This window comes from Beta vulgaris, chromosome 6 (genome assembly GCF_026745355.1).
Source record: "Beta vulgaris subsp. vulgaris cultivar EL10 chromosome 6, EL10.2, whole genome shotgun sequence".
NCBI lineage: Eukaryota > Viridiplantae > Streptophyta > Magnoliopsida > Caryophyllales > Amaranthaceae > Beta > Beta vulgaris.
In genome coordinates, this window is record NC_079207.1 from 55999672 (window position 1) to 56014256 (window position 14585).

The following is a 14585-nucleotide window of genomic DNA, read 5'->3' on the forward strand; positions in this document are numbered from 1 at the left end:
CCTGGTTCTGCAACAAATCGGAGAATTCCTGAAGCCTCCACTGATTTTCGAGATATTCATTAGCTGCGACTCCATGCTCTTGTCGCTTTAGTTGTAAGAAATCACTTAAGAATTTGAAAAAAGTATTTGTTAACGTTTTAATTATAGATACATTCACTAAACAATCCATAATGATACTTACTCAAATACTGGTTTCATCTCATCCGAATGAAGTAAAACATAGCGATGTGCTTGCTTTAAACTTTGTCATCAAGACGAACATTTTCTCTCTTTCCAACGACACGACCACATGAGTTGTATAAATAGTTATTGATGTGCGGAACACCATCATCATTCCTTTTTGGTCTAGTGAACATGGTCTCAACACTTTCTAAATATCACGAGCAAAACGTAATTGTCTCCCATAAAAGGAACCCTCAACTATGGACCCTTCCGGCTGTGCTTTATTGCTAACATGAGATTTCAAAAAGGCCAAGTACCTTCGAAAATAATGAAGTTGTGATTGGAAAAATTAGAAAAGAAGTTGATGGTGGTTTCTTATTACAAAATGATAAAGAAAATTTAAAAGAGTAATTGAAATTTGATATATTAACCTTTCAATAGGATACATCCATCTGTAATGAACAGGTCCGCCAAGTTTAACCTCATCAACTAAATGAATTAGTAGATGAACCATAAGTGTGAACAATGTTGGTAGAAACTCTTTCTCCATCTTACAAAGGGTCAACACAAGATTTGATGAATGGTATCTAACTCTCCTTTATCAATGGCAGTTGAACATATCTTCTTGAAAAAGTACGACAACTCCTCAAGTAAGTCAGTAACTTTTGTGGCATTTGACGCTCTTAAAGCAACCGAAATGAGGTCTTGCATGATGCTATGATTGTCATGACTTTTCATATTAATAAGTCTGCGCTCCTTCATATTCACACATCTTTGCAAATTTGATCCATAATCATAAGGAACTTTAAGCTTTTTCAAGACTTTCAAAAATCGTTCTTTATCTTCTTTACACATATTGTAGGCAGCTGGAGGCATATACTCTTTAACACGATTAGGATGAGATTGAAGGCAAAGATGAGATTTTATGTTTCGTTCTTTAAGAGACTCCCTACTTTCTTATCATCTCTACTCTTTTCTGTGTCTAAAAGAGTTCCTAATAAATTGTCACACACATTCTTTTCAATGTGCATAACATCTAAATTATGTCTCAGAAGATTATGTTCCCAATATTCCAAGTCAAAAAATATACTTTTCTTTTTCCAAAGAACCTTTTCATCTTCATTTTCACCTTCATCATCCTCAATTTATTATTAGATGTCCCAACTTCTTGTCTCCTTCTTTTTTTAGAAATTGTTTTTTATTTCCCGAAAACATAATTAACTTCTTCTAGTTGCTTCAAAATTTTTGTCCCACTAGCAGGAACAGGAGCAAGACCATATTCCTTTTTCCATCAAATAAATTAGCTTGAAAACGAAAAGGATGATCAATCGGCAACCATTTACATGATCCGGGGTAGACAATTTTACCACCAAACTTATATGATTCGGTAAAATTGGCGCAAGAAAGGCAAGTTTTATAACCTTTTGTACTTTAACCTGACAATATAACATATGCCGTGAAGTCATTTATAGTGGAGTGTAATGCTGCTCGTAGTTTAAACTTTTTTCCGCTATAAACATCAAAAGCATTTACACCTTCCCACAACAATTTTAACTCATGGATTAAAGGTTGCAAGTACACATCAATATCAATACCAAGGCCATATTTTCCAGGAATAATCAAGGACAAAATAAATGAAGATGACTTCATACAAAGCTAAGGAGGCAAATTATATGGAATCAGAACAACTGGCCATGTACTGTAATTAGTGTTCATGAGATGATATGGATTAAAACCATCACTTGCTAGACCAAGTCTAACACTACGAGGATCTATAGAGAAATCTTCATATCTGTTATCAAATCTTTTCCAAGCCTCTCCATCTGATGGGTGACTAATAATTTTTTCGTTCTTCCGATCAAAATGCCATATCATATCTCTTGCGGTATTAGATGACATGTAAAGCCTTTTTAGTCTAGGGATGAGAGGAAAATACCGCATTACTTTAGCTGGCACCCCCTTCTTACACGTTTCATTACTTTTCTCATTTGCATCACTCTCCTTGCCTTTCAGATTTTGCCACCTTGATGTATGGCAGATATGACACTCACTTTTGTCTGTGTATTCCCCCCAATATAACATACAATCATTTGGACATGCATGGATTTTCTCATAACCTAATCCTAGATCTTTTATTATCTTCATGCTTTCATAATAAGACGACGGGAACTCCATAATATGAGGAAATGCGTCTAATAGAAGTTCAAGCAACTTATTAAATGATTCAACAGACCAGTGGTTCATACACTTAAGGTGAAATAAGTGTAATAGAAACGATAGCTTTGAAAAAGTAGTATACCCCTCATATAGACTCTCGTTAGAAGCTTCCTTGAGTCTTTTATACTTTGCCTCTTCTACGTTGGTGTTGGTTGATGCACATTCATCATCTACTTCGTATTGAAAATTTACCTCTTCATGCATCTCATTTAGATCTTCATCATCAGAATCTAACTCACTTATTAACGGGGTTTCATTAGTAGGTTGTGGACTACCAATAAAGCTGCTTTTAGTAACCCATCAATATCATCTCGACCTACTACTTTTGCTTGATCACTAGGGAACTCTAAGTTGTTATCCACTTGATGGTTAGAATGAAAAATCCAATTTGGACCGTACAATAAAATATGGCCTCCTACTTTCTCTAGATTAAACCATTTATTTAACTTGCAATTATTACATGGACATCGTGTTTTTCCTTCAACAAGAGTCTCTTTAGTAAGTTCTAAAAATTTCATGCAACCATCATAATAAGCAGGATGGCCTTTTTGTAAATTTAAACAACTAGAATCCATGTCTACAAAAAAAAAAAAACAATTACAAATAAGAACCACAAAGCTAAAAAAATCCATGAACATATATCTTGAAATAAATGCTAAATCATTACTCTCATGGTACGGAATGACTATGATATTAATTACTCAACTTCTAAAATAAATCACCTTATAACAAGAAGCAATGACAATAATTAAAGAAAATGCGAGACAATTTAGGTAAAGTACCTAGTCCACCCAAAGGTGCTACAGAAGGAATAAGATTAATCCCCTTTGGCCACCTGCAATCTGCTTCACGACAACTATTGTAATTAGCAAAGATCTCTATAAAGAAAAAACAAATATCATATGTAAGACTTATGAATGGTTTTAAATAGCAGTAACTACAATCATCCAAGAACAAAACCTCCTTGTATAGAAAATTAAGAAAGTTTAGAAATCTAGAATTCACATCACCAAGAAATAACTACTTCTAGTAAGCAACATCTGAAAGAAAATAACTAAACTAACCTTTTATTCTATCTGCTGTGACGGCAATAAATGAAGCTTGGACAAAATTTTGTAAGGAGGTTGTGCAAACACTTTGACCTGGATAAAGGGACAGAATGAAAACCAGTACGAAAGGGTGAAGCTCAAATTCTGACAGAAAATCAGTAATTACAAATAACTACTTCTAGTATACTTTAATCCAGACACTTTCATCTCATATGGGTTCTATATGCATGAATCAATTAACCATAAATCCAAACTTTTTACGCATGAAGATTTCATCATGGCAATCCTATGCTATGTAAGTAGTTATGCATCATAATTACAAGTGAAGCACCAATAATAAGAAGAATATCCTGCAGAAGACACCAACCAACTCAGTAACATACAAGCCTAAAGTAAACATGAAAATGGTGTTCAAAGCTCTAATTGATTATTCAAACATCAATAATACCTCAATGCCTCAAAATAGGATAAGCAAGGGTTCCTTCTCTAAGCGAAGAAAGTGGGCCAGGTGCCCAGGTGTACATGGCCTTTATTTCCCCTTTGATAACAAAGAGAGTACTTCCATAAAACCCTTGATCATATATGTGACAAGTGACTACCATGTTTGACTTCACAATGAAAACTTAAAGTTCAGAAATCTAGAATTATTCATGGTTGGATTCAATACTATGTCTTTAAGGTCGAAGGGATTGTATTAGGTGTATAGTTGATAATGTGAATTTTTTTTGCCTCCCTATATTAATTGAGACTTGTAACCAACTGGTATTTTCTGAGAAACATCCACATGAACATAATATGAGGCAGCGATCTATAATTAATAAAACCTAAAATATAACAAAAACCTATTGTAATTCGAAAAAATAGATTAATATTTACAAAATTCATCAAAAAACAACAATTGGAGACAAATTACAGAAGGCACACATACCTTCGAACGAAAAAAAAGTTTTGTTCTTTGCTCAAATTCTCGCCGCTTTGCAATTTGTGAGTGAAATTCGAAGACTTCGAACGAAAAAAAAAGGATTGAAATTCGTGAGTGAAATTCGAAGACTTCGAACGAAAAAAAGGAGTGAAATTCGAAGACTTCGAACGAAAAGAAAAGGAGTGAAATTCGTGAGTGAAATTCAAAGATCACTTCGAACGAAAAAAAAAAGGAGCAAAATTGATGAGCGAATTGAGAAATTCGAAGAATTGGAATGGAAAAAAAAGGAGAAGAAGACGCATACCTGATGAAGAAGACGGTTATGGTGAGCAATTGATGAGCGAATTGGGAAGAAGATGATTATAGGGTTTTTCGTTAACTACCATCGCAGGTTTAGAGGTGGTGCTACAATATTTTCGCGTGTAGCTCGTTTGTGAGGGAAAGTGGGGGGAATTTTCTTTTTTTTAATTATCATTTAATTGCTCTGAAATTTTAAGCGCGGGATCGGGCCGGGATCATTTAATTAGCTCTGAAATTTTAAGCTAATTCACGTGCCCTACACGTGAAATGCGGACACTTAAAAACGTAGGCAAGATTCTCGACACTTTTAGGCGTCGAGGTACTGCGGAATTAATTTGGCCCACTTAGCACTTATGTCGAGGCTTCAAGCAGAAAGCATCCAGAAGGTAAGGGTATTCTAGTAGTGAATACCAAAAAACCAAGAATTCGAACCAAAAGAACCCAGAAATTCGAACCCCAAAAAACCCAGAAATTCAAACTCTAAAAACCCAAAATTTGAACCCTAAAAACGCAAAAATTCCAACCCCAAATAACCCACAATTTGAATTCTAAAAAAACCAGAAATGCGAACCCCAAAAAACCCAAATTCTAACCTCAAGAAACTTGAAAATTGGACCTTAAAAAACCCAAAGGAGTGAGCAAGAGAGAGACAAAGGTGGTGAAGGTTGGTGGTGGCGAGATAGGCGAAAGAGAGAGACGAAGGTCGGTGGTGGTGATGAAAAGAAGATGGGCGGTGATGATGAGTGGAGGGTGGTGGTGTAGTGTAGAATGATTAAGTTTAATGAATTTGTATTTAAAATATAATTAAAATTACAGTGTTATAATCAAATTATTATTTTATTAAGTAATGGCATTTTTGTAGTTTTTTTGAAAAAAATTTACTAAAACAAGTTTCAATATTTTATATTTTCTGTGTTACATCCCAATATGACAAATTTTGCGTTTTTTTTGTTACGGAGGAAGTATATATTTTTGTACTTGAAGTTTTTATTTATAACCTTTTTTTAAGGTAAGATGAAGTCACTTGTAAGGAGAGAGGGGAATTGGGGATCCCTCCTTATAAAAGGTGAGATTCGTTTTCATAATCTTTGAAATCAAAGATAATGCCAACACTATTAAAATATCACTTGCTGCTCAATTTATATTTGTAACTATTCTTATGGTAGGGTATCTTATCCTAATTTTTTTTTCTATGATAAAAAAAACAAAGTTTTTGCGTAGAATCAAAAACTCACGCTCACCTTTGACCAAACATCAATAGACTGGGTCACTAGACTCATTCCCAAAGATTATTATATACTTCTAACAAACTAGCAGAAAATAGAAATAAAGACAAAATCAGCAACATTAGTAGATTCTTGATGAACAACAAAGATTTGACGGAGTAATAAATCCAAATAATCTGAAAGGCAGACTTCCTATTATTGCCTTATCTTCATCTAGCCAAGTAGCCATTGCTAATAAACACATTAATTAATTAATAATTAGCTGAGAAACAACTAGATAATACAATCATTGAATCAATAAACAGCGTTATGTAGCATTAGTCATTGTCAAAATAAATGTAGCATTAGTCAAATAGAAGGTAATAAACTTTTTTTAAAGAAAATATAGATAAATATGTTGAAAAGGCGACAATTTTCCAACCAAAAATGACCAATTTTTATCGTCCCTCTATTTCTAAATACATGTAATATTTTATACTTATACGCTATCTAGTGTCCTACTTGATTTCGTAATATTTAAAATTATTTATATGTAAAATAAATAAAAAAATTAATATTATGAAAGTATGCATTAAGACGAATTAAATAAGACCATATTTTACTATATTTTTTCTTATACATAATTAATATGAAATAAAGCTCTTAAATGAATAGTAGTTACTACATAAATGTTACATGTATATAGAACTGGAGGATATATATTTTTCATGAAATTACTCTCTCTTGCTAGACTTTCTTAACATGGTTAAAATTGAATTGTAGTTTCACTCAACATATAAGGATCGAAAACGTAACACTAGTAGTAAGAAAGCATTTCCAATACAAATGAAACAATCTAGAAATTGAAATTGGCTAACTGATGAATTTTTCCATCTTTACTAGCAAATTCTATGATTCAAATTCTTACCTAACTCTTTTCGTTTTCTTTAATTCTCATTAAAAACTTCTGTCTCTCTCTTAAACGCTCTACCCTCTCTCTAAAAAAACAACACAAACCCTAGGAACTCGCCGGAGCTCCGGCGCCGCTTCGGCTTCCGGCGGGCCTCCGGCGAGTTCCTTTAATTTTTTAGCCGTTATTTCGCTTTCTTGTTTAGTTTTTCGATCTCGGGTCTTCGCGTTCGTGGTACTTTTCTGCGTTCGCCGCGTTCCTTTCCGGCGGTGGCGGCACCAAGATGTCCAGGTCCACCCTCAGCCGGTTGTTTTCGGATCCCTTTCCCCCTGTTTCTCGTTTGTCGACACAGAATTATCACCTAGGGTTAGGTTTAGTTGGCGTTTGGCCTCCCCTCCCCCTCCCCTGTTTTCGGTTTGAGTCAGTTGGTTTCCCCTCCCCCATCCCCCTGGTTAACGTTAGTTTTGGTTTAGTATCCCCTTCCCCCTCCCCGGTTACTGTTAGTGGTGTTGCTGTGGTCAATGTTAGTGGTGTTGTCCTAGGCTTCCCCTCCCCCTCCCCTTGTCAGTGTTGCGGTTCTAGTTGGTGGCCTCCCTTCCCCGTCCCCGGTTCGAGTCGAGTAATTAGTGTTGGCCCTAGGTGTTTTCTGTGTTGTCTTGTTCTTGGTAGTGGTAATATGAACATCTGCTTGGTGTTTTTGGTCCTTGTTGGAGGTAGGTTTTGTCGTCACTTTGTTGGGTCTGGTCTGTACGATTGGTTCAGGTTGGTGTGGCTAGTGGTTTCATGGCTGGGGTTTGTTCTCTCCGATTTTGTGAATCGGAGGTTTGTTCGAGATCTAATAATGCTTAGATCTCTGTCTCGCTTGGTAATGACCTTCTTGATCATTGCCTTGACAAAACGAAATCTGAAGACGGCTCCCCAATTTGTTAATTGGGTTTATAGCACGTCAACGCATTCGAGCTTCTCCTCACCGGAAAAGCCAGAAATACCCATTCCAGAGGGTATTCAGTCACACAGGTTTGTGACTTGGTTCTGTTGCGAGTCTCTTAACTCGTTGTTTCTTTGTCGCCCCGATTGTGAAGCAGGTCCACCCTTCCCACTCCTCTATTCAGGTCTTTGTCGCTCCTTTCCTATCAGCAACAAAGTCATCCAGTTATCCAACTTTAATGACCTCCGTTGCAAGCAGATTTCTCGCAGCTTTATTTCTTTATATCATTGTACTTGTTTTTTAAGAGCATGTAATGCTTCGTTTGCTTTAGTTTCTTTGTTTTTTAGAATGGATGCAATATCCTTAGGATGTAATCTCATTTTTAGTTAATGTAAATTTTCTTGATGTCAAAAAAAAAAAAAAAAATTCTTACCTAAATAATTGCTAAGGATTTAGGCTCCGTTTGGTAGGGCGTAAAACATTTTCAGTGTAAAATGATTTTCATGGAAAACAATTTACAATGGAAAACACAATTCCAAAATTAGTTTTCCGTTGTTTGGTTCGATGTAAGAAAAATGATGAAATGAAAGGAAAATGAAAGGCAAAGTAAGGAGGTAGTGAGAGGAGTGTACAAGAGAGAGAAGGAAAATAGTTTTCCCTTCATTTTGAAAGGAAAATGGTTTTCCATTATTGGGAGAGTAATTTTACCCCAAGGGAAAATGGTTTTACACTCTTTTGCCAACCAAACAATGTAAAACTGAAAATAGAGGAAAACAGTTTTCCGGGAAAACGTTTTACGCCCTACCAAACGGAGCCTTAAGGAGGGACTGGGGGGATTGGGGCTGTATGGTTGTAAGGGCCTCTAGGAGGGGAGCCCCGTGGGAAGGCAGCTCAAAGGATTCTTCTAGCCTATTTAAAAAGAATATACAAATGAAATAATGTATTACTTATAAATTCTTTTAATGTATTTGAAACGAAATTAAAATTAGTAAATAATTGAAAAATAATATACTACCTCCGTTTCTTAATAAGTGCAACATTTTCCTTACTTGGAATAGTCACAATAAGTGCAACCAAGCTCAAAATGGAAAAAAAAGTTCAATATATATTACAAATATGCCACCAAAAAGTAAGAGGGGACCACAACTTTTTTGTTTCATTACTTGAATTACTCTACTTTATTTTGGTCCCAACTTTCTCTCTCTACATTCCTTGGTATTCCCCCACTTTCTCTATGTTGCACTTATTAAGAAACGGAGGAAGTATATAGCAAGGTCTAGCGTTCAATTCCTACCTCAAGCATTTGCTTGAGATTTACGGGGAGTGGGGGGTGTCTGGCTTGTAATGTGCCTCTGGGGCCCCTATGTGAAAGAAGCCTAGAAGAATTCTTCTGACCAATTTTGAAATACATATAGTGTATATGTAAGAATAAACTATTAAAATACTCTTATACTTCTTTTATTCCACAAGAAATTTTCTCTATTTCTATATAAGACCGTTCGATAAAGTTCTTTACTTCAATTTTCATCCACAATATTTCCCTCCTTACCCCATATCATGGGTTTACTTCAATTATTAATTAATAATCATGTTTCTGCTTAAGAACTTTCTTCCTTGTACCAAAAGTCAAATAAAGAGCTTCACTTCCCACTAGGGACGATATTGAATAATTATGTCATTTTTTTTTATTTCTTGTATTTTCAATAAAAATAGAAAGTTAGTTATAAAATAGAAGGAGTATTATATGATGAAAAACAAGAGAATATTTTTTAACAACAAACAATCAATAGGAATACTTTAATTTCCAAAAGAGCAAAATGATTAAATTTTATTTTAGGTGTAATCATAATTTTTTTATATCAAAGGAAGTTGGCTAGTGGCTCTGTTTCCTCCCCCCGGCCCCCCCAAAGTCTTTTCCTTTTTAGCACACCGCACACGGGAGATGAAGACTAAAGTTTGAAAACTAATAAGGGCTAAAGTCATACAATTTCCAATACTATTCATTATAAACACATAAAGATTCTAAATTTCTAACTAATATTAATTCCTAAAATACTATCCAAAAAAAAATATTTATTCCTAACAAGTTGTATGGTCCGTATAAAAAGAATCACCAACCAACAACTACTAGCAAAATATTTCTACCACCTAAACAATTATTTATACTAACATAGAATCTCCTTGTTCAAAAAGAAACATATTACAAAGCACAAGAAGATAATGAGGAGCACAAATCCTTGTTTGGTACCTTAATTTAATAAGAAAACTATACACAATCTCTCACCAATATTAAGCATATTTTCAGCTAGTTTTTCTCCCTCTGTTCCCCCCCAAAACAGAAACTTTGGAAAGCCTCCCAAACACTCCCTAGAAGATCATCAACAAATTACTTCAAAAAAAAAAAAAAAAAAAGACCTTTGTGCTTTGTGAAGATCAAACTTGTTTATCTAGAGAAAGAAGTTTTTTTTTAGAGAGAGAAAGTGCGTGGACATGGAAATGGTGTATTACCAACTAGGCAAGTCTTCATACAACGATTTACTCAAAGAACTAGAAGCTGATATACAACATGCCAATGCCCTGTAAGTAAAATCTTGCAAAAAGTATTTTTTCAGAAAAAATGATAAAAATACTTTTTTCAAAAAACAAAAATCTTTAATAGTAAGAAATTAATATGATAATTATTCACTTTAGTTTGGATTTTTATTTTTGTTTGGAAATATTTATAGGGTGGCTTCAATTCCTAAGCCAAAAGGAGGTGGTAGCCTTCATATGAAATTGGTGTACAATCAATTTTCTCCTATGTTATTCCTCTTGCTCCAATGGCTTGATGGTTCTTGTTCCTGCTTTTTCCCACATTACTTTAATATCTTCCACATTCTAATATATGAGGTTAGTCTTTCTTCCACTTCTCTTGCTATATCTCTAGCATAGCAAAAATTGGTACAAGTTCTATCTTTTTATGTTATTATACGTCTTTGACCAAGAGCGCATTATTTAGTAGGTAGGAAATAGAAATTCATGTTTTGTTCAAGGAATTGAAAGTTTTCAGTTCCCAAAAATGTTCCTCCGTCTATCGTGTTTTTAATCTACACATTTTATACTTTTACAGTATTCACATACTCTACTTTGACTCGCAATTTGTTATCTCTTGTAATAATAAAAATTGTCAACTTTTAGTACTTTAAAACTTGATATAGTAGTCAAACGTAAAAGTCTATGGATCAAACAAAACATACTCTTTCCTTCCCTCCGTCTCATAATATAGTGTTTGTTTCCTTTTTACACGGTCTCTAAAACGTAACTTTAACCTTTAATATCTTCAATTCCGCATTAATAAAAAATATAAAAAGATATTATAAAATTACACATTGAGACGAATCTAACAAGATCTCACATGAATATGTTTTTTATATATACAAATGAGAATAGTCAGTCAAAAGTTTTAAAGTTTGACCCATAAAAAATAAAGTAGACAATATATTATGGGACGGAGGGAGTAGTTCTCGAAATATGTGTATTAATTGGAGAAGTTCTTAATAGGAAATAGAATTTTCCAACCAAAGAATATTGAAGCTAGTTTGATCAATATTCAAACTCATTGAATTTTTCAAAACACAGGTTTATCCAGATGGAAGAACCCGTAAGTCTATGCAAGGAAGCAAGGCAACAGTTAGGGATTTCTATGGTATGTAGTGTTGCATTATCATGCAAGAAAATCGGTTATCATTTAATGATTTTAGATTACTATTATAGTGGTCCACTACTTCTGCATTTATGTAGAGCTAACTTGGTTTTTACACACAAAAAAAAATCAAAATTGGCAGCCATTATACTTCCATCTCTCAGACGGCTTTACAATGACTTGGTGGAGCAAGAAAGTAGTAATACTTTGACCAAAAGAAGTGATGAAAAAGAGAAATTAATAGGGCATGGTAGGCTTCAAAGTACTTTTGATCAAGAAAGAGAAGAAGAATGTGGCATATGTTTGGTGCCAACTACTAAAATGGTTTTGCCTGGTTGCTGTCATGCGATGTGTATCAACTGTTACCGCAACTGGTAAAACTCAATTACTCTTTTTTCATGTCTATTTATGTGGTCATGTTGTGCAATTTATGTCCCAGGTGTACGCATATAGTCATGTACTCTCGTGGATATTCTGCTCTAGAAACATATAGGTTTATCATGGTCTAAGACTCTAAGTACACTCATGTGTATGGTAAATGAACTTTTTTAATTCATCATGGAACTTTGTTATGATCTAATTTATACAAGAGGGGTGATAAATATCTAACTGTTAGACATTTACTAAACATCTAACAATCATGTGGCAAAACGCGTCATGTTCTTATTTGTGTAAAAGTTATTACTTTTGCAATTTTGAAACTTAATATCCCAAAAATGTGTTTTGAAAAAAATTAAAAAATTAAAAATATACCAATATTCATATATTTTTATCCTTTATAAATAGACATCAATTTTGATATAATTTCATCACATTTTTATTTTACTCTTATCTAACTATTATTGAACCCTTCTCTAATTATTATTTAGATTTGTGGAAAAATCAACACAAACATTATTTGTTTATACACAAACAATATATGTTGTGTACATAAACAACATACGTTACGTACACAAACAATATATGTACGTACACAATTATTATTTCTTATACGCACAAAAATTATATGTTTATCATGAAATTCACATGTATTTCTTCTCTACAACTAACCCTATCTGATTATACACAAACACTATATTATGTTATTTGTGTACACAACATATAGTGTTTGTGTATAAACAAATAGTGTTTTACACAAATAGTGTTGTATTATTTTTTCTACATATCTACATAATAGTCAGAGAAGGGTAAAATAAAGATATGATTTATATCAAAATGGGTGTTTATTGGTAGAGAATAAAAATATATATAAATATTGGTAAATTTTTTATTTTTTTCAAAATTTAATTTTTGAGATATACAAGTTCGAAAATTGCAAAAGTAATATTATTTAGATAAATAAGAGCATGACATGTCTGCTGCCACCAACTTTCCTTACACTAAAAGACACCACTATCTTTAATAAATTACTAAAAGGACCGAAATATCCACTGTTAGATGTTTGGCAACGTCTAATAATTAGATGTTTATCATGACTCTTTATAGAAGCTATTTCTTGAGTGTGACCTAGCAAATATTACCTCTAACCTTATTAGTTTACCCGTATTTTTTTTTTGATGTCTCTTATTAGTTTACCCATTTTGTTTTTATTTTTGGAATGGGACACTAACTTTCCATCATATATATATTCAACTTTAACATAAAATAATAATTTCTTTTTCCACAATATTATTTTTCCTAAAACTTCATGAAAAAAAAACAAATAAACTAATAAAGACGAAAGAGTATAAAACATAAACGCGTCATACTCATACAGATTTTAGAATCTCGAAAATAGATAGTTGACCAAGACACTTAAGTTTTGTTGTTTCTACTTGAATTTTCCGTATACAAACTTATCGAAATTAGTCTTTAACTTGTTTTTTTTAGTCTGTTTAGTAAACTTGAAACTTCTCTGGTCTTACATTGATTTTTCTAGCTTAAAGCCTCAGATACGGTAAAAGCAACAAATAGTAGTCAGTGAACAACGAAATCAAAGGAATACAAAAGAGTAATTTTGTTTGTATTTTTCTTTGTTAGAATAAGTTGGCTAATTTTCTTCATTATTTTTCTAAATTTTGAAACTTTTTATAGGAATACAAGATCAGAATCGTGCCCATTCTGCAGAAGAGGCTTAAGAAGAGTGAAGTCAGAGGATTTGTGGGTTCTGACAAGTGAATCTGAAGTAATAGATACAGAGACAGTTTCAAGAGAGGAACTGTCAAGATTTTACCTCTATATTCAAAGCCTGCCCAAGGATAGTAATCCAGATGCTCCTTTCTGGGGTTATTATGATTACTTAATATGAGTGATAATATTGTTTAATCAAGTCTTCAAGAATAGCTTAGTCATATAATTAGTTTTTGGCTTTCTGAACTTCTGCCAGAGAGGTTGAAGAAGTAATCAGAAATAGTACAGAATAAGGTACAGTAATTGATTTAATCTGCAATTAGCACTAAAAAGTCAAATGTTGATGATGTAACAAATTCCCTGTTTTTTTCTTTATTACTTTATGCCTCTTTTAAATGGCAAAAGTTGGAAAATTTATGTGCAACTTGTAATTAAAACTCTGCCCAAAACTGGGATTGTGACTTCAAAACTAATTCTATATGTCAATTGTCAAGGTACTAAGATAATAAGATTAGCACAATTTATAAGTTCCTATTCAGTTTTCCCATGCTATTATTGTTCTTTTGGTTTGTAGAGATTCAATTTTCTGGCAACAAAATATTTAGACTGACGACCAATGAGTTGCTCAAATGGTATTAAGGAACTGACGACCCACTAAGGTGATAGGAATGAGAGAGAAAGTGAGAGAACCACCCTCACGACTATAAAACCCCCCTTCCCCGTGGATTCCACCTCCGTAGCTAGTAGGTTTCAGCAGGTTATCAAGAGTCCCGCACCCCTGCCAGCGGCGGAGCCACTTGTGCTACCCCCAAAATTTTTTGAAAAAAAATATTAGTTTAGCTACCGCTAATTGGTCGCAAAAAAATTTAGCTACCGATTCTAGAGGTCGCAAATGTCCTTAGTTACCACTAAATCGGTCACAAAATTGGTGTGGGGATTTGTTTTATTTTCTGATGGCGTAAGGTGTACTAAGTTAAATTTCTTTTTTCAAATGGTTTGTCAGTATTTGATGGAAGAATATTGAACACTTCCCATCTTGAAAGTGGTAGCAATCAAGGTCTTAATGTTGACGGTAAGGGCGGGGAAATAACATAAAGTAAT

At 33.6% G+C, this 14585-nt stretch overlaps 1 protein-coding gene across 1 annotated transcript; it reads left to right on the top strand.

Annotated features, from left to right (window-relative positions):
• The first annotated feature begins 9708 nt into the window (after window positions 1–9708).
• On the top strand, window positions 9709–14016 carry LOC104897242 (hypothetical protein). Its single transcript, XM_010684084.4, has 5 exons — window positions 9709–10272; window positions 10420–10582; window positions 11312–11378; window positions 11518–11749; window positions 13449–14016. The coding sequence occupies exons 1-5, from the start codon at window positions 10184–10186 to the stop codon at window positions 13660–13662; spliced, it is 765 nt and encodes a 254-aa protein (XP_010682386.2). The 5' UTR covers window positions 9709–10183; the 3' UTR covers window positions 13663–14016.
• The last annotated feature ends 569 nt before the right edge of the window (window positions 14017–14585 follow it).

Coding starts and splice junctions, on each gene's coding strand:
- LOC104897242 (XM_010684084.4), top strand. CDS start 10,184: ATGGAAATGGTGTATTACCAACTAGGCAAGTCTTCATACAACGATTTA. Junction 10,583..11,311: donor TCCACATTCTAATATATGAG/GTTAGTCTTTCT, acceptor TTCAAAACACAG/GTTTATCCAGATGGAAGAAC. Junction 11,379..11,517: donor AACAGTTAGGGATTTCTATG/GTATGTAGTGTT, acceptor CAAAATTGGCAG/CCATTATACTTCCATCTCTC.